An 18,550-nucleotide genomic window follows, 5' to 3' on the forward strand; every position below is an offset into this window, starting at 1 on the left:
CTGTTAAAGCCGTTGTATGGGAGGACTGTTCTACAAACAGTTTGCTAAAGGTTCAAAAATTGTTTGAGAAAACGTTTTCTGAGGATGAAACGATCACTGTTACAGTTTTATTACAGGAACCTCGTAGCTTAACTTTTTAGGTAAAAGTTTTGTAACTATTCTACATTACGTTCTTCCAACGCTAAGCAAATGATTTATGGAAACGTTTGTGAATGCAATACGCACACATACATAATATGTTGACAGTTCAATGGAAATTTCGGATTATTTTTTATTGAAATTCAAATTATCACTTCAAAATATTATACATTTTATTGCAAATTAACTTACATTTTATGAGCATTTTATTGCCTTTCTTGGTGAAAGCCGAACCTGTTCAGCACTAACTGACCACACCGTTCCTGTCTGAAGAAATTTGAGCCGGGAATGTATGATGTGCTCCATAACGGAATGCCGTTCAGAGTTTCCGGAACAACCTCCGGCACCCGCATGGTGCTCGGAAGGATCGGCAAGGGATGGTAGTTCGGCTAGAAGCATTCTATTTCTCTTCGAAAATGCTGGAGTTGCCTTGAATGTTTCATCATCTGACATTGTTCGTACCTGTGGAAAAAGAAATGGTAAATGCTCAGTTATTAAATAATATGAATTGCCCTCTCTTACCTTGATTTTATGGTCCGTTATGCTGCACTTCCAAATAGATTCGGAAGAAATCCAAAATTTTGGAAGAAAAAGCGTCTGGTTCGGAGGAGGAAAATTTTTCTTCTTGAAGTTTTCTTGTTCCTTGACACGCGTTTCGGTCAGAGGTGCCAGGTGTCCTGATTTTTCAGGATTTGTCCTGATTTTGAGAGACCGTCCTGATTTTTCAAAAACGTTTGAGTTGTGCTGATTTTTGAAAAATGGTCTGTAAAATGTCCTGGTTTTCAGAAAAATATTTAAATTATAGCTGAATTTATATTTAAATGATGAGGACATGAAAAAAAAAATCAATTATAAAATAGTTTAACTTCAACCGATGATAAACTTTGACTCATATGTATCAGTGGTGTTTTTAGTTGTAAACTGCAGGCCAACAAAGGTACGTTTAGTCAGCTGAACCAAATTAAAAAAAAAATGATTTGCAGGATTTCTAAAGAAAACTTAAAAATTTGGATTCATTGGACCGTTTTGAACTTGAATGCTGCTTGGTATTAATATTCTTGATTTAATGAAAATGTTTTATATAGATATTTTCATAAATGTATGCTGATTTTTTGCAAAGTCACCTGGCAGCTCTGATCCGCGTTTCGGCCTATTTTTGACGTAAGTCATGGACGCTATGGTTAACGGTTCGAGATCATTTTTACATTATTGAAAAATGGAAGTAAATCGTTCATATTATTTATCCACCGTACCAGATACCGTCACTTTTCCACATGAACGTTCATGTTTCGTTCTTATCGTTGTCGATCTAAAGTTCAATATAATAGCTACGTTTATAGAGACAATCACTTTTTCTGAAGCCGTTGGTGTATCGTAAATACTGTTTGAGATATAGTTTTTTAGTATGCGGGAGGGATGCCATCTCCCTGAATCAAATCCTATTAAAAACAATCGACCACTTTTTGTTCAACAAAATAAAAAAATGTGCATTATATTCACTTATTGTTCGTTGGTTATTAAGAACTTCAACTTTTTTCACTGAATTTCTAAGATTTTCGAGTTTCGCCTTATTTTGTTTTCGATTCTAGTTACGCCTGCAAGTTTCACCTATATTTCGCCCAATTGTTAGGCCTAGTTAGGCCGTTTTATCACACACGGCCAACTCAGTTACGCCTATTGACCCTACTCGAATAGAAAAATTAACCCCATTTTGAATAGGCGTAACTTCACGTTTCAACAAAAATGCATCAACAGGTGGTTTCGTCCAATTGAATTTCATCAATATTTTGAAAGTTTTAAGTGATCTTCAGATGAAACCGCGTTTATTAGAAAGAGTGCAACCGCGTGCATCCGGAATGACCGTTAACTCGATTTGTTTACATTTGGCAGTTTCGCCCTTTTGAAATGTTACGCTAGAATTGTGGTAATCATTTTTTGAGAGTTTTCTCCATATTCTTATAAAAATTATATCGTATATGTTTTTTTTTCATCAAATCATTTGTTCAACATTCACGTAAGAATGTTTTTTTTTAGATTATCCACTAGTTTTAATCTGTTTATTTTATGGAAAAGTTTTATCTGAAAAAGACACATAAACTTCTGAATTTTAAAGGATTTATTGATTTGAAATGTTGAATTTGTTCAAAATGCTGTACTAACACAAATTGATTTTATTCTTGTGCATTAAATAACGTCATTATTGTTATTTTATCAACCAATTTATCCAAAACACGAAAATCAGTAGTTTTTCTGACGTCCTAAAAATTACGGATTTATTTATTTTCTGCTCAGATTAACTGTCGAAATCTCACCTAAAGAAGTATTTCAGTGCAAATAATGAAAAAAAATCAAACTTATCGTTTTGTTTACCTATGTTTTTTTTGTGAAATCGGGAAAATCAAACGCGAGGTGCTTACACAACATTGTTTCAGCAGCAGTGAATTTTGAAAATTCCCTATTTTAAAAGCTAACTTCAATCGATTGCATCCAGCAAAATGTCATCCCGGTTGCTGGATTCCTTCGCCAATCAGCGGATAGTACAGAACTACTTCCGGTCCGCGTTTGCCCGCTGCTATTCGTCAAAAACTGTTGCCGCTACCACGGCTGGCGACGGATCCCGTGTCGGCACCGAAAAGGAGCTCGATGATCCGCTGGCGGCCGCCGAGGAACTTCCGGTAACCTTCATTGAGGACGAGGATCTGCAAGCAGAACGAGAAGCGCGTATCGAACTGGCCCGAAATAAGTCCCGCCTTTCGCCGGCTCATCGGAACATGCTTCACAGTCGGCTCCCGTACGAGGAACCCCAGTCCTGGATTCACGAAACGATCAAGTACAAGCGGACGATGCTGGGCCGGTACGGAATCGAGGGCAGCCGAGTGGACCCAAGTAAGCAGAATGTTTGTTTGGGTGACGTTTGAATTATTGAAGATTATACTTTTAGGAATCTGCTTCCCGACCAAAAAAGAAACGATCGAAAAGGTGGAATATGAACGGGTAGCTTTCCCACATACACTACAAGAAATGATGGAAATGAATCGAAAGGCCCGGACAGAGAAACAGGCCAAGATTCGAGCTCGGGAGGAAGAAATCGGAAAGAAAATGGACAAACTGGAACACTGGATTGCGGATTTGAACGCACGCAATGCTAAAAAGGAATCTGAAGCTCGGGTAGCTAAGGAACGGAAAGATCGGCTGGTGGAGGAAGTTCGGCGGCACTTTGGCTTCAAGGTGGATCCTAGGGATGAACGATTCCAGGAAATGTTGGCCCAGAAGGAGAAGGAAGATCGCAAGAAGGTCAAGGAAGCCAAGAGAAAGGAAAAGGAGGAGAAGATGATGGAAAAGCTGAAGAAAAAGACGGCGGAACTGGAAGACGGATCGGTTCCGGCAGAGGAAGTTGAGAGTAAATGAACGAAATATAGGAACCTGTTGAAGTACTAAATACCTTGAGAGCATTTTGTTGATAGAAGAGAAATTTATTATTTAGGAATAAATAAATTGCTGACAGCATGGCATTGCTTTGGTTTGCTTAACGTTGTCCACCGGCAGCTTCGGGATTGGTGGCCCCAGAAATAAGAACCAGAATAACAACCGGGACAATGTACATCCACTGGAAGGAAATAAAAATGCATTAATTACAGAAGCACGTTTTCCCAACTTTCTAAACCCACATATTTAGCGAAGAACCCTCGATTATCCTTGGTTTCTCCCCTTTCCCGTGCCTCGCGCTCTCGTTCTAATTTCTGGATGAAGCTCGCTGTATCCGGAATTGGAGCGTTCTCCATTGGCCGAACATAAACATCGGTATTAAACTCGTCCAGCACTTCGATATCGCGTTTGGTCAAATCTCGACAATTATTGGGATTAAAGCTGTTCACCGACTGAGTTACTCCGATAACGGAACCAGCATGATCCAGAGAAATCCACAGCGCATCCATCAGCTGAGACCTAGCCAAGGCACACTAAAACCAAATAATAAAAATATTCAAAATCAATTCGAACTTCTCCTTTTCCAAACTCCAAATACCGCTTTGGTGGAGGTCAGGAAGCTGTATCGGGACCCGTCTGCTTCGACGACGTGGGCCTGCAAGCGATAGAGCCGGTTCGATTCCGCAAGCTTGCCCAGCAGTTGCCGTTCCTGAACCGAAAGCGGTTCCTGCGATATGGCCGACGATCCGGTATTCAGACTACTGACGGTCACATTGCCCCGGAGCGTAAATTTTTGGGGCTCGTTCATGTCCAGCGCATGGTACAGTTCGATGTTCAGCCACCCATCGTAGTCGAAATGTGACTGGGGCGAGAAATTTTTAGTTATAACTTATCAAGTTGACACTTTTTTGAATACATACCGCATTGATGGTTAACCAGAGCTGTGCTAGGCTTAGCAGGAGGAAATACTTCATTGTTAATTAAATAATTACGGGTGACGAATTAGAAATAAAGCTACAATTTCAATAATTTTCCTCTGAATTTGATTTTTTCCAACTATCACCAAACTTTTGATATAAACTTATCGATTTTCTGTCAAAATTTTTTCCTTGCACTGAACGAATTTTAAGAACAAAAGTTACATGATTTGTTTGCCAGTTCTAACGTTTTCTTGTTTCCAAAGCACGCTGAAAAAAATCCAAAACGTTCTTCAGAGAAATCTAACGTTAGGAAAAATTCAACAAATCACAGAGAGACAACTTTTTTTGTCGTCTTTGGCGAAATTTATGTATGAATTCGATTGTATTTCTAACTTCCCAAATTTCAATGCCGATGTTTAGTTGTTTTTTTTATTTTTTTATTTTTTTTATTTTATTAGAGACGTTTTATAGTTGTTTTTGACATTTATAACATAATTTTAATGAAGGTATGATGATTCTTTGGTTCAAATCAAGGTTATACACACCTTGATTTGAACCATATAATATTTTTAAAATTCTAGCGTAACATTTCAAAAGGGCGAAACTGCCAAATGTAAAAAAACGGTAAGTTAACGGTCATTTCGGATGCATGCGTTTTTGAACGATTCTATGAATTATATTTGCAAAAATGAAGGCGAAATATTTGCTTAGCAGGACGTTTGAGCCAAATAAGAAATGCAATATGTCGTAAGTACATCTTCATTGATAAGCACTGGATTAGTTTCAAGTACATCATCATGTTCTGCGCTCAGTTTGACTTTAAATTACGCATTTGCAGGCAACCAACCATAATCGAGTTTCTCCAAACATGCCAAGTGGTTCTTACGACCTAATCAAAACAAACTCTAGATTTAAATATCATTTGAACCATATTTGAACCGAATAAGATCATCATCTGTAAAGGGATCAACTATTTTATTATACAGATTTCTTCGACTATCTCATAGTTTAACAGGAAATTCGACTATATTTGAGGTGTTCTTATGAAAATCAGGACAATTCTGGACATTTTAGAGACCAATTTTCAAATCTAGAGTTTTTTTTGATTAGGTCGTATGAGCCACCTCAAGTGTTTTGAGAAAATCGCTTTTAAAGATTTGCAACCCATTTTTAATTCTAGAATTCAAAATATTGCTCAGAACATTCTGAAAATTGTATATGCGATGCAAAAGTAGATGAGAAATAAGCTAATGCATTCGATTCAGGCATAAATTTAGCTGTTCGAGTGGACACGCACTTGTGCCCTTTCGCATTACGCATTTGGTGCGAACGTCGTTTTGCGCATTGACAAATTTTATCCAAAACTCCAGTTATTTGGCCCTAAACTTCGTGGATTCCTGATTAAAAGCTTCAAGAACTAAGACTTGATATGACAAGACTCTTGCGCTGTGTAGCACATGTGATTTAAAGTAATTTGATAAGTGGCAAAATGCCGAGCATCTTTTAAAAAAAAGTATTGAAGAAAAAAGGACTTACGTTTCTCACTGGAGGGTTGTTTAGATCTCTGCCGGTGATATGTGCGCTACAGAATCTTCGGATTCTATAACTAGGTCGACAATTTTGTGTGGTAGACCATATGCCTAAATCTCTTTTTCTGCTCCAGTGAAGAAATCCCCTCTCCATCGCTGCTGCAGCCTAGAATCGTTGATTCGAGGAACTGCCCGTCAGATTTCTATTCGACCGGAAATAGCTGTACATCCATGACTGCAGAAACCATAGTGGAAACTTTTCCAAAGCTGGCTGATGCTGTGGTAACATAATTCTGAAAGACACTTAGTGAAAGTTTGTTTAGCCATTAAAGTTGTCACTTTTTGTACTTACCCAGCAACAAATTGAAACTATCCAACCTACTGGGATGACTTAAACCACCTTTACCACTGTAAGGACTTCGTGGGGTTTCGGATGCAATTTCCACTTTCGCAATTAGATATATTGCACAACGATTTATTCGCGTCTTTCCTGTCCGCGTACCAAGCTAAAACTCCCCGTTCTTCTTCCCTTTCCTCCTCCTCTTACTCTCTATCTTTTCTCTTCTATCTATGACAAGGTAACATACTTGCTGATCAATATATGTGTACTATAAGGTGCGCTTGTAATATGGTACCCTACACACTTAATCTTTTCTCCTGTGGTCGGAACGATTTCGTCCTGTATTTTCAACAGCTGAAATTACAGGACAAATCTCGGGACAGAAAAACAGCTCAGGAAAACAGCTGTCAAATTAACCTGTAGCATCGAAATGTTTTTCTCCTGTGAATTGCAGGGAGTTTTGTAACTCTCCTGTGAGCTCATGGCAGGCTTCTTTTGAAATTTGCAGGAGATCTGAAGGAGTTTCTTTTTTTTTCTCTAATTACAAATAAATTCTCAATATTTTCTTTTGGAATGAAAATATAGATTTTTATTCAAACAAAAACCAATTTATTTCGTATTTTTGTTAAGTACTTTGACATGCAACACTATAATATTTTAAAAACACTACACACGTTTTTTCCTGCCTTTGGACCAGGCGGCTGTTTGCGGGCATTGTTGATCCGTTGAAGATGCCGCTGCGGGATGATGGACATTTGCATGAACTCAAGAGCGAATTGCCAACCAAACGTACTGGAAACATCTCGCCGACCTGGAAAGCTCTTGCCTAGACCAAGCGACGGAGGGACGACAATCATTTTTCCGCTTTTGTCGTTCGGCGATCTGCACCTCACTTCACACTCTCACAACTGATTGAAATAACCTTAAAGAGAATATTGTTGCCGTTTCCAACCACACGGTACAAAAAGACAGAAAAAATATTGTTTTCTCGCACGTCTGCAACGGACGAACGATGACCGCAAAAAATAACGAGTTGAAACTTTGGCGGTTTGAAATTTTATGCGCACAAGTGAAAAAGAGAAAAAAAAAAGTTGTTTTTTCTAAACAGGAGAGCAAGAGAAAGAACATTTGACAAAAAATGGGTCTCCCGTGATTCAGGAGAACACAAAGTCCTGAAATCACGGGGGCACTTTAAGTTCCTGCGCTCTCGTACAAAACTTATCTCGGATCTCAGGAAAGATGAAGCGTCCCGAGATTCGGGTGAGTTCTCATTCGAGCTTCGTTTGAATTGGGCAGTTATCCTGTGATACGGAAACCCATGGTCCCGAGCGGGATAAATGCAATCTTAGTGTGTACACACTTAATCTTTTCTCCTGTGGTCGGGCCGTTTCTGTCCTGTATTTTCAACAGCTGAAATTACAGGACGATTTCAGGACAGAAAAACAGCTCAGGAAAACAACTGTCAAAACATGCTGTGACTTCGAAACAGTTCCCTCCCGCAAATTGCAGGGGAGTTTTGAAAATTTTCCTGTGGGTTCGAAACGGTTTCCTACCGAGGTTAGCAGAAAGCTCTGAATTTCTTTCCCCTAGATTGGAGTTCCAAATTTTTATTTTTATTGTTTGTGTTACAAAAAAATATACTTTTTTCCTAAAATAAACCATTTATTTTACAAGATTTGTTTGTACCATACAACACAGACAGCTCTTGTGAACTTTAAAAATTACTGCACTTGCCTTAATACTGAATCGGAAGGTGGTTTGTCCTGCAGAATGATTTTCCGGAACGATGCTGCCTAGAAAACCTGCGAGAATACCAGCGGCGATGAAGTCGACCTTGTTGTTGGTTGCTGTTGACTGTTAACCAGTAATGGAATTCTTGAACAGGAGCACTTCGGTTAGGCCTAATTGCCAGAACATTGGCGGTGGTGGTGGCGGAACAATTACACCTGGCATCTCCGAACTCTACTGCGGTTTGGTTGGTATGCTGCTGATAATGGTTTACGGCTTTTTTGTTGAACTTTCCTAGCTTTTTGTTCCCAACCGTCTTTAGGTTGGGAAGTACCTTTAGATGCATTGTGCATTGAATTGTCTCCTGAAAATGAGCAAAAATAAAATTCAAAATTAAATTATGGTTATTGATCTTTGTCATGTGAAATGTAAGATATATTTACCTGTTGTGTTGAATGAGCTGTTTGCTTATGGGAATTAAATTTGAATTCCATGGATCTTTCTTTTCTAAATATTTACCGTTCTCCACTCGTGCCTGTCTGAAATTTTAATAATAAAATAATCTGCGCGAGCATCAACGGCCGGAAAATTACAACGAACGGTCCAAGCAAAAAAGTTGTTGAGATGTTCGGCGGTTAAAAATTTATGCACTGTTGAAAATGAGACAGAAAATTTTTTGTTTTTTGATAGAGGCTAGAAAGAGGAAGAAAATTTGAAAAGGAATGTGTCTATCGTGATACAGAGCAACATTGTCCCGAATTCACTGGAATAGTTCAATTTCCTGTGCGCTCGTCATCCTAAATTTCTGGAGAAATGAAGTGTCACGCGATTCAAGTGGGGTTTCGTCCGAATTTCGCGAAAATTGAGTAATTTCCCTGTGGTTCAAAAGATCAATATCCCGAGCGGAATAATTGCAATCTAAGTGTGTACATCCCCCTTGACAAATCTTTGACTAATGGGGTATATAATTTTCAAGCCATTTAGGTTCTTTACGAATACGTTTCTCACCTACTCTATGAGTGCCCGTTTCATCGTTTTTCGAGTTCTCATTAGTAGGCTCTGTTGTCCTATCTTCAGAAGAGATACTTAACTTTTCATTTTCTTGAGGAGCCCATAGTTTTTTCAAGTGAGCAACGTTCCTACGATATATCCTATCAGAAACTGACGATTTAACTATAACATCCCCTCCATGTTTTTCCTGTACTATGTATTCTTCGTTTACAAAATCACCACTTAGTTTATTATCTTTCTTTTGCCTTTTAATCAATACCTTGTCCCCTACAACAATTGAACTCGGAGTAGCTCTTCTTTTCTTATCTGCATATTCACGACCTAACTCTTTTTGTATTTGATCACGTTCTTTGGTTTCTTCGTCACCTACATATGTTGGCATCAATTGTGGAATTTTAGATCTTATTTTCCTCCCAAATAACAATTCAGCAGGTGACCGCCCTGTTGTCGAGTGTGGAGTACTACGGTATGCCAACAAGAATTTCTGCAGTTCCATCTTCCAGTCTTGGCCCAGCTCCTGCGCAATTTTGAGTCGTTTCAATATGGTCCTGTTTTGGCGTTCCACTTCGCCATTCATTTGGGGCCAATATGGAATGGTATTAAGTAGCTTAATGCCTTGATCTTTACAAAACTTTGAAAACGCCTCACAATCTTCACTCAATTGTGGTGCGTTGTCAGCGGTCAATGTGAGTGGTATTCCAAATCTACTAAAAATCTGCATCAGTTGAAATATTGTGCACTCCGCCTATTGCGGTGATTTTCGGATCTTCCTGGAGATAATCCACCTTTTTGCAGCAGTACAATAATAGACAGCTCAACTGTAAATTTATTAGAATAGGTAAACTAAACTTGTATAAACTTGTTATTTTCGATCAAATACTCACAAATTTTTTAGTAGAACCTCTCTTCTTCGATTCGCTATCGTGTTTCTGACCGTGGATTATTTATAATTCTGTGGTTTAGTCGAAACTTTCTTTGCCGCCTAATAATCGACCTAATTGATAATTTCAATGTTAAATAAGAATTTGTTTCCCAGTTTAGTTTCAATTTAACTTACATACGAGATTTGATTTATAATCTATGCCAATTATGCGCAGCGATTTGAAACAACCTTTCCAACGATTGTATCTAAATATAATTGTTCGATCGATTGATCGTATTTGAGGTTAGTTCCTTTTCTGTTGATGGTGTCTAGCAATCTATAAATTTAATAATTACTTTTCTTTTTCAGGTGTACAACTAACGGCGTTTACTTACAGCTGCTGAAGGACCTGTGTAACTGGATAAGCTTTGGACCAACAGGCAGCCGACAATTCCTTCGAATCTATCAGCTCAGCAGCGTGGCAATGATCGACAACCTAAAGTGCAGAAGTACTTTCAGTACTTGGCTTGATTTTTTAGCATTTACAACTTATTATTAGTACATACCCAAGTTGTATGGTATAGTTTTAATAAACGCGAGCACTTCTACTCTAACTCCACTAAATTTCTATTATTTCGTGCTAACTATTCGCGGAAATCAACTTATAACCAGGTGGTTTTCCATCAACAACTTTTCTTCCCTTTTTCCTATTTATTTTTCCTTATTCTAAACAATTTCCTCTCTCTTGCTGTGTATGAGTAATTTGATTTGACATCTGACCACTATGGGCCGCGTCAACACCCCCCACACGTAACTCCGGTAAATCTCTTGATTTTCCGGTTTTACCCTGTTCTTCAACACCTAGTTCCAATACCGCAAGGTTAACTACACTTCGTCGGTTTACTCCTTTGGCAGTTCTGATCAAAGCTTGTCGAATTTTCCCATCCTGTCCTTCGATGACTTCGTCGACAATTCCTCGAATCCACTGTTTCCGGTCCTTTCCATTCACTACAAATACCAGATCGTCTTTCTTAATTTTCCGTTGTTCTTGGAACCATTTCGTACGCCGATTAATTGATGGTAGGTATTCTGTCAACCAACGTTCCCAAGCTCTATCAGCTAAAAACTGTGATCTCTGAAAAATGTTTCTTAACGCATCAGCTAGTTCCGTCTCAGACTTGGGTTGAAATTCTTCCGCTTTAACGGTCCTCAGGAAATGGTTTGGGGTTAACGATTCGTCCTCCATGACTTCCTGGGATTTGTATGTCAGTGGTCTTAAATTTATCATATCTTGGACTTCGGATAGAGTAGTCCAGAGAATCTCATCTGTTAGTTTCCTTCCATCATCTAATGCTTTCATTGCCTCCTTCACTGAGCGCACCATCCTTTCCCAGATGCCACCCATGTGAGGGGTTCCTGGAGGGTTAAAATGCCACTTCGTTCGAGGAGTGGTCATAGCTTCTGCGCATTCGTAGTGAATCTGTTTCTGCATTTCATTCCAGGCTCCCGTAAAGTTCGTGCCATTGTCGGAGAAAATGTCTGTTGGTGCTCCTTGTTTGCATACGAATCTGCGTATCGCCATAAGACACGATGGTGTAGATAAAGTGTAAACTACTTCTAGGTGTATCGCTCTTATAGATAAACATGTGAAAACAGCAACCCATCTTTTCTCCTTGCGCCTACCCACTGTTACTTCAAGCGGGCCTAAGTAATCAACACCTACGGCTTGAAACGGTCCTAGTTGAGGAGTTATGCGTTGTATTGGTAGCGGTGCCATCATCGGAACTCGTGGAATACAACGGTGAACTTTGCACCAAACACAGTTTCTGGCGACCATTCGAATCACGCCGCGCAATCCTATGATGTAAAATTTTTGTTGAACTTCGTTGAACACCGTTTCGCGGTTGGCGTGTCCGAACAGTTCGTGATAATGCTGAATAATTCGCAAAGTTAAAATGTGATCACGGGGCAGTATGATAGGGTGACGCTTGTCAAATGGAAGGTATTCAGCTTTTTCTATCCGGCCTCTGACTCGCAGAACTCCCTTTTCGTCTAGGATAGGTGTCAGCTTAAATAGTTTGCTGCTTGTTGGTAAACGACATTCCGCTTCGTCGCGACCACTCTCCGTAAATTTAGATAATCTGTATATTTCATCAGGAAAACCATCACTTTGAGCTTGCAACCATAAGATAGATTCAGCTCTTTGAAGTTCTTCACTTTGAAGAGGACACTTTATTTTTTTAGATTTGACTTGTAGTTTCAGTACTTGCGATTCTTTCAACTTAGCACAGAGCAAGGGTTCTCCGTTTAGTTTCCTTCTCAAATTGGCAACATACCTGACAACTGTAGCGGTTACTCGTAAGATTCGATTCCAAGATGACATATTAGTCACGGGAATGAGGGAAAGCCGTTGACCACCCTCATGATGGAGTAAAAAACATGGTTTGATTTCTTCTGAGATGTTCCTGGGTGAGCTGATTTGTTCTGGCCAACAGCTTTCTGGTTCATACAAGAATGCGGGTCCTCGATACCAAGCACCGTCCATGTCTAACGGAGATCCCATTCCCCATTTAGTGAGGACATCTGCGATGTTTTGCTTACTGGGAACCCATCGCCAGTCTGATATATTCGTAAGGTCTTGTACTTCAGCGATACGGAATGACACGAACTGCTGATAGTTACGAGCTTCAGATCGAATCCAGCTGAGCACGGTTCGGGAGTCCGTCCACAGGATACATTTTCCAGCCTTCAGACGATGATTTTGCTGAACCGTTTTCATTAACTTTGCTCCGCGAACTGCTGCCATGAGCTCCAAGCGCGGCACCGATATTCGTTTCAATGGGGCCACTTTTGCGCTCGACATCACCAATGAAACCTTCACACCATCGGCCCATTTTACGCGGAAGTAGACGGCACACCCATAGGCATACTCACTGGCATCGGTGAATACATGCATTTCAAGCGATTCAATTTCTTTTGAATGTAAATTTCCGAGGTAACATCGATCAATACGAAGGCTTTCCACTTGAGACATTATTTCGGTCCATTTTTTCCATTTGGCAAAGGAATTGTCATCTATGGCTTCATCCCACTCACATCCAGTCCGCCACAAGTCCTGAATTAACATCTTGCCTAGAATTGTGAAGGGAGAGAGTAGCCCTAGCGGATCGAAGAAACCCATAACACAACTCAGGACAATCCGTTTTGTCGGTCGTGAATTCCCATATAAATACTGTCGAACTTCATCTCGATGCGCAGTGGAAAAGCAGAAAACGTCATCGTGGGGTTTCCAAATGATCCCTAACACCCGTTCAGTATCGGTTTCTTTACACTTGTTGAATTTGATAGCCTGTTCCTCACTGGGTTCTCCCAATTTCAAAAGCATTTCTTCAGAATTCGAAACCCAGTTTCGAATTTCGAATCCTCCTCTGGCATGAATATCTCGCACTTGGGTGGCTAATACAACCGCTTGGTCCAGCGTATCTACGCTGTCATAATAGTCGTCAACGTAGTGGTTTTCTACTATCGCAGCAGCAGCTTCAGCATATTCCGTTGCATACTCACGCGCATTCAGGTTTTTGATATACTGGGCAGAGCATGGGGAGCATGTTGCCCCAAACGTGGCCACATCCATGATATAGATCGTCGGTGGCTTTGAACAATCTTCCCGGAAAAGAAACCGTTGTACCTGTCTGTCCTCTGCCCTAATTCGGATTTGATGGTACATCTCCCGAATATCTGCACCAAAGGCTAAACGTCGTTCCCGAAAGCGACTGATGACAGACGGCAGAGACACCGTCATATCAGGACCCTTCATCAATTGAGAATTTAGCGAAATTCCTTTAACGGTTGCCGCCGCATCCCAAACCAGACGGACTTTATTGGGCTTATTTCGATTTAAAACTACGTTTAATGGTAAGTACCACGTTTTGCTGGCGTTGGCTACCGAAAGTTCCTCCGCTGTCGCTACGTGCGCGTATCCCTTCTGCAAGTATTGCTTAATTTGTGTGCAAACATTTGAGTACAATTGTGGTTTATTTGCCAGTCTTCGTTCTAGTTCTTCCATTCGCCTCAATGCCATTCCATAACTATCAGGGAACCAAGGATTATCTGTACTCCAAATTAAACCTGTTTCGAACCGGTTACCGATTCGTACGGTGGTTGCTTCCATGATTTGACGTGCTCTTTGTTCCTCCTTTGATTCATGCGAAACCGAACTAAGGTTTTCTTCCACCGAGTATTGGAATTTTAACAGGTCGTAGATTTCTTGGTTGGTAGGTTGTACATGAATCCCAACATATCCACTCGAGGTGGTAAACGGTGACTCCTTAACTGGACCATACACTGACCAACCTAATTTCGAACGTACGCCTATGGGTTCACCAATATTCCCCACCTTCGTTTCTAATGGCGCTATCGTCTCCAAATTATTGAGTCCGATTAAAAGTCCGGGTCGCTCGGCTTTGTAAGATTGAACTGGTACTTCTGCGAGGAAAGGATATTGTTGTTTAAGTTCTTTAGTATCTAGCACTTGCATTGGGAGGAGGAGCTGCGAAACCGTTCGAACGTTCCTTAACTGCCATCGTTGATCGTCAGTTCCTGACGATATTTCGACGTCCGCTCTGATGGAGTCCTTTTCGGTGCGCGACACGTCTGCTGTCCATTTGATGGTTAACGGATCCGACTCACCCACTAGATTCAGTTTTGCTGCCAATGAGTTTTCGATCAAAGTAACTGATGCGCCTTCGTCGAGAAAGGCAAGAGTACTCACAATTTTATCAGCAAAGTATAGACTGACAGGTATCATGCGAAACATAATACTGGAGGAATCAGGGAAGTGCGTGTTTAGAGATACAGTTGGGCAGGTTGAAGGGTGGAGGAGTGTATGGTGACGATCTCGACATCCAGCAACATCACATTTTATTCGGTGGAATCTGCAGGGCAGTCGCCCATGCTCATTCAGGCAAATATGGCACAGTTTCCACTTCTCCGCTAGGTCAAAACGCTGCTCCTCAGACATTTTCTTGAATTCATCGCAGAAGCGTAGACGATGATCCGTACGCCCACATGCTTTACATGGTTTTTGTGCTGTGAGTGTTTGTCGTTCTTCAACGCTGTGAGTGAAAACTACTCTTTCCTTGATTCTTGGTTTTTGAGAATCTAGTACAGATTCAACGTCCACATTTGTTTCGCAAATTTCAGACACAATTTTAGAAATGAATTTTGCAAACGTGCGTAGATTCACGGTGGATTTTCTCCTTTTATACCGCACCCATTCCCGTTTGTTAATTGCCGGTAATTTGTTTACAAGATCTTGAATCAAAGTGGGGTTTATCAAGTGCGCATATAGACCAGATGCCTCCAAGTGACTGCAGAGCTGTTCTACTGCATTTCCGAACGGAATATAAGTGGTTAACTTTTCTGCTTTTGGAGATTCCAATCTACGTACTTTGTCGATGTAGTGTTGCAATAAGATTTCCGGACGACCGTATAATTTGCGTAATTTTTTTATGACTTTGGGGACAGATTTAGGATACAACAGGAGTCCACGTACATTTTCCAAGGCCGGTCCTGTTAGGCTTTCTTGAAGGCGAACTAAGTTTTCGATGTTATTGTAACCGCACGCCTCGGTAGAGGATGTGTAGCTGCTCACAAAAAGCGGCCATTCTTCCGGCTTTCCTGAGAAAGGCGGAAGTCTTCGGTTGATTCCATTGCGTGCCGTCAATTGTGCTTTCGAAGGTCTAGTTCGATTCCCTTGTGAAACAGCCTTTGAACTAGTTGACGAACATGACGATGAACTATCGGTGAAATCAGAGAGAGAGCCACCCGAGGAACTATCAGTCGAGCCAGCTTCCGAATCTAATACTGCAGTTTTCTTATTGTAGTTTCTACTCTTCATTGACTCACCAGGTACTTTCCAGCATTGTTGATCAAGTTGGCGTAAAGGAGTCGAAGTTTTACCACGAGAACCCTTTGGCAGCGCAGTTTGGGATTCCAAGCTGAATTCTGCTAATTCTTTATCCAGAGCGTCCATTTTAGATTGATAAGATTCGCGCATAGCTTTGAGTTTTTGTAAATGCATTCGCTTATCTTCTAAAGCCTTTTCAAACATCTGTTGTTCCAATTTGATTTGCCTCTCACGTATTTCTGTTTCGATTCCATACTGCTTTGCCAACGACTCAATTTCCAAATCTTGTTTTTCGAACGCTTGCCTTCTTTCCACGTCGAGTTTCTCTTTTCTAATCTGTTGGTTTTCGTCCCGAGTAACAATTGTTTCATCCTTATTATCGCTGAGGAGATTTGTCCGTTGTTCAGATGTCGTGCTCGACTTATCTGAGCCATCGGTTTTCTTTGTAGCACCTTTGCGACCGGCTTCTTGCTTCTTCTGATATTTGGCGTACAACTGCTGGCACGCTTCGGACGGACAGAACCACTTCTTCTGTTTTTTGACCTCGTCCGTGACTCCAACGCAACGGTAGTGGAACCACCCTGCACAACCGTTGCATCCAACCATTCCTTCATTTTGTGTGGATATTTGGCCACACGACTCGCAGGGGGTTGATGTAAAATCCTGTTTTCCACACGATGCCATTTCGAAGGTTCGATCCGTTTATCCGATAAAAAATTTTTGAGAAATATTGCGGTGATTTTCGGATCTTCCTGGAGATAATCCACCTTTTTGCAGCAGTACAATAATAGACAGCTCAAATGTAAATTTATTAGAATAGGTAAACTAAACTTGTATAAACTTGTTATTTTCGATCAAATACTCACAAATTTTTTAGTAGAACCTCTCTTCTTCGATTCGCTATCGTGTTTCTGACCGTGGATTATTTATAATTCTGTGGTTTAGTCGAAACTTTCTTTGCCGCCTAATAATCGACCTAATTGATAATTTCAATGTTAAATAAGAATTTGTTTCCCAGTTTAGTTTCAATTTAACTTACATACGAGATTTGATTTATAATCTATGCCAATTATGCGCAGCGATTTGAAACAACCTTTCCAACGATTGTATCTAAATATAATTGTTCGATCGATTGATCGTATTTGAGGTTAGTTCCTTTTCTGTTGATGGTGTCTAGCAATCTATAAATTTAATAATTACTTTTCTTTTTCAGGTGTACAACTAACGGCGTTTACTTACAGCTGCTGAAGGACCTGTGTAACTGGATAAGCTTTGGACCAACAGGCAGCCGACAATTCCTTCGAATCTATCAGCTCAGCAGCGTGGCAATGATCGACAACCTAAAGTGCAGAAGTACTTTCAGTACTTGGCTTGATTTTTTAGCATTTACAACTTATTATTAGTACATACCCAAGTTGTATGGTATAGTTTTAATAAACGCGAGCACTTCTACTCTAACTCCACTAAATTTCTATTATTTCGTGCTAACTATTCGCGGAAATCAACTTATAACCAGGTGGTTTTCCATCAACAACTTTTCTTCCCTTTTTCCTATTTATTTTTCCTTATTCTAAACAATTTCCTCTCTCTTGCTGTGTATGAGTAATTTGATTTGACATCTGACCACTATGGGCCGCGTCAACACCGCCGTTATAGAATCCATTTCACAGATCTCAAAATATCTGCTGTAATAGTCAATCACTACTAGCAGAAATTGTCCGTCTGGGAGCGGACCCAGAAAATCGATGGCTACGTCTTCCCACGGTCCGTTCGGCATCTCTCGACGCGCCACAGGCTCTGGAGCTTCTGGAGCAGATACTAACGTACAGCCATAACATCGCTTCACAAACGTCTCCACGTCTTGGTCCATTTTTGGCCACCATACTGATGTGCGAAGATGGCTTTTCATCAATCGTGAACCGAGATGACCTTCATGAGCTAAAGATAATACTTGCTCCCTCAGATTACCTGGGACTACTATACGGTCACCCCGCAGAACTACATGTTCAATCGCGCACAATTCTCTTCCGACAATGCGATAAACCACCGGCAAATCATGGAGACGGTTGTTGCGTAGACATTGAATAACCGTTTGAATTTCATTGTCTGCCTTAGAAACCCTTTGAATTTCTTCCCAACGGATCGCAGCAGTCGATGCTGCAGCAAGAGCTATTTCGTTTACAAACAGTTCCTCAGACATATCAAACGGTTCTGCTTTCAGTGTTGAGAGTCGAGATAATACATCAGCTATGTTTTTCTCACCAGGCCAGTGCTTAACTGTGTACTCAAAAGCCTGTAGTCGGAGAACCCAACGCTCTATTCTAGCGCAGGGTCTAGACCGTGGAGTGAAAAGATAAACCAAAGCTTTACAGTCAGTGATAAGATCGAATTTTGAGCCCAACAAATACATTTGAAATCTTTCGACCGACCATACTAACGACAGCGCTTCCTTTTCCGTTTGGCAATACTTCTTCTCAGTGGTCGTTAGTGATTTAGAAGCGAAGCTTATTACTCGAGACTCTCCGGTTGTGTCCGTTTGAAAAAGAATAGCTCCAAGGGCCGATGGGCTAGCATCCGATATGACTGACGTTTGATCATCAACATTAAAGTGTCCCAAAATCGTGTCAACTGCCAGGGCAACTTTGATAGCATCAAATGCAGTTTGCTGCGGTTCCTTCCATTCAAATT

At 40.5% G+C, this 18,550-nt stretch overlaps 4 protein-coding genes across 4 annotated transcripts; 1 reads left to right on the forward strand and 3 right to left on the reverse strand.

The window, feature by feature from the left end:
* Positions 1–286: 286 nt before the first annotated feature.
* LOC129749963 (uncharacterized) lies at positions 287–1,525 on the reverse strand. The gene is made up of 3 exons (XM_055745118.1): positions 1,392–1,525; positions 661–913; positions 287–600 (listed from the first exon to the last, which is right to left on the reverse strand). Exons 1-3 carry the CDS (start codon positions 1,412–1,414, stop codon positions 334–336), a joined length of 543 nt encoding a protein of 180 aa, XP_055601093.1. The 5' UTR covers positions 1,415–1,525; the 3' UTR covers positions 287–333.
* A 986-nt stretch (positions 1,526–2,511) lies between these two features.
* LOC129745766 (growth arrest and DNA damage-inducible proteins-interacting protein 1) lies at positions 2,512–3,577 on the forward strand. The gene is made up of 2 exons (XM_055739103.1): positions 2,512–3,024; positions 3,080–3,577. Exons 1-2 carry the CDS (start codon positions 2,634–2,636, stop codon positions 3,544–3,546), a joined length of 858 nt encoding a protein of 285 aa, XP_055595078.1. The 5' UTR covers positions 2,512–2,633; the 3' UTR covers positions 3,547–3,577.
* Positions 3,578–3,590: 13 nt separating this feature from the next.
* Positions 3,591–4,650, reverse strand: LOC129745767 (ER membrane protein complex subunit 10). Its single transcript, XM_055739104.1, has 4 exons — positions 4,485–4,650; positions 4,163–4,426; positions 3,807–4,097; positions 3,591–3,745 (listed from the first exon to the last, which is right to left on the reverse strand). Exons 1-4 carry the CDS (start codon positions 4,536–4,538, stop codon positions 3,665–3,667), a joined length of 690 nt encoding a protein of 229 aa, XP_055595079.1. The 5' UTR covers positions 4,539–4,650; the 3' UTR covers positions 3,591–3,664.
* A 6,025-nt stretch (positions 4,651–10,675) lies between these two features.
* LOC129743225 (uncharacterized) lies at positions 10,676–16,546 on the reverse strand. Its single transcript, XM_055735204.1, has one exon. The coding sequence runs from the start codon at positions 16,544–16,546 to the stop codon at positions 10,676–10,678; it is 5,871 nt and encodes a 1,956-aa protein (XP_055591179.1).
* Positions 16,547–18,550: the final 2,004 nt, after the last annotated feature.

This window comes from Uranotaenia lowii, chromosome 2, assembly GCF_029784155.1.
Source record: "Uranotaenia lowii strain MFRU-FL chromosome 2, ASM2978415v1, whole genome shotgun sequence".
Lineage (NCBI taxonomy): Eukaryota > Metazoa > Arthropoda > Insecta > Diptera > Culicidae > Uranotaenia > Uranotaenia lowii.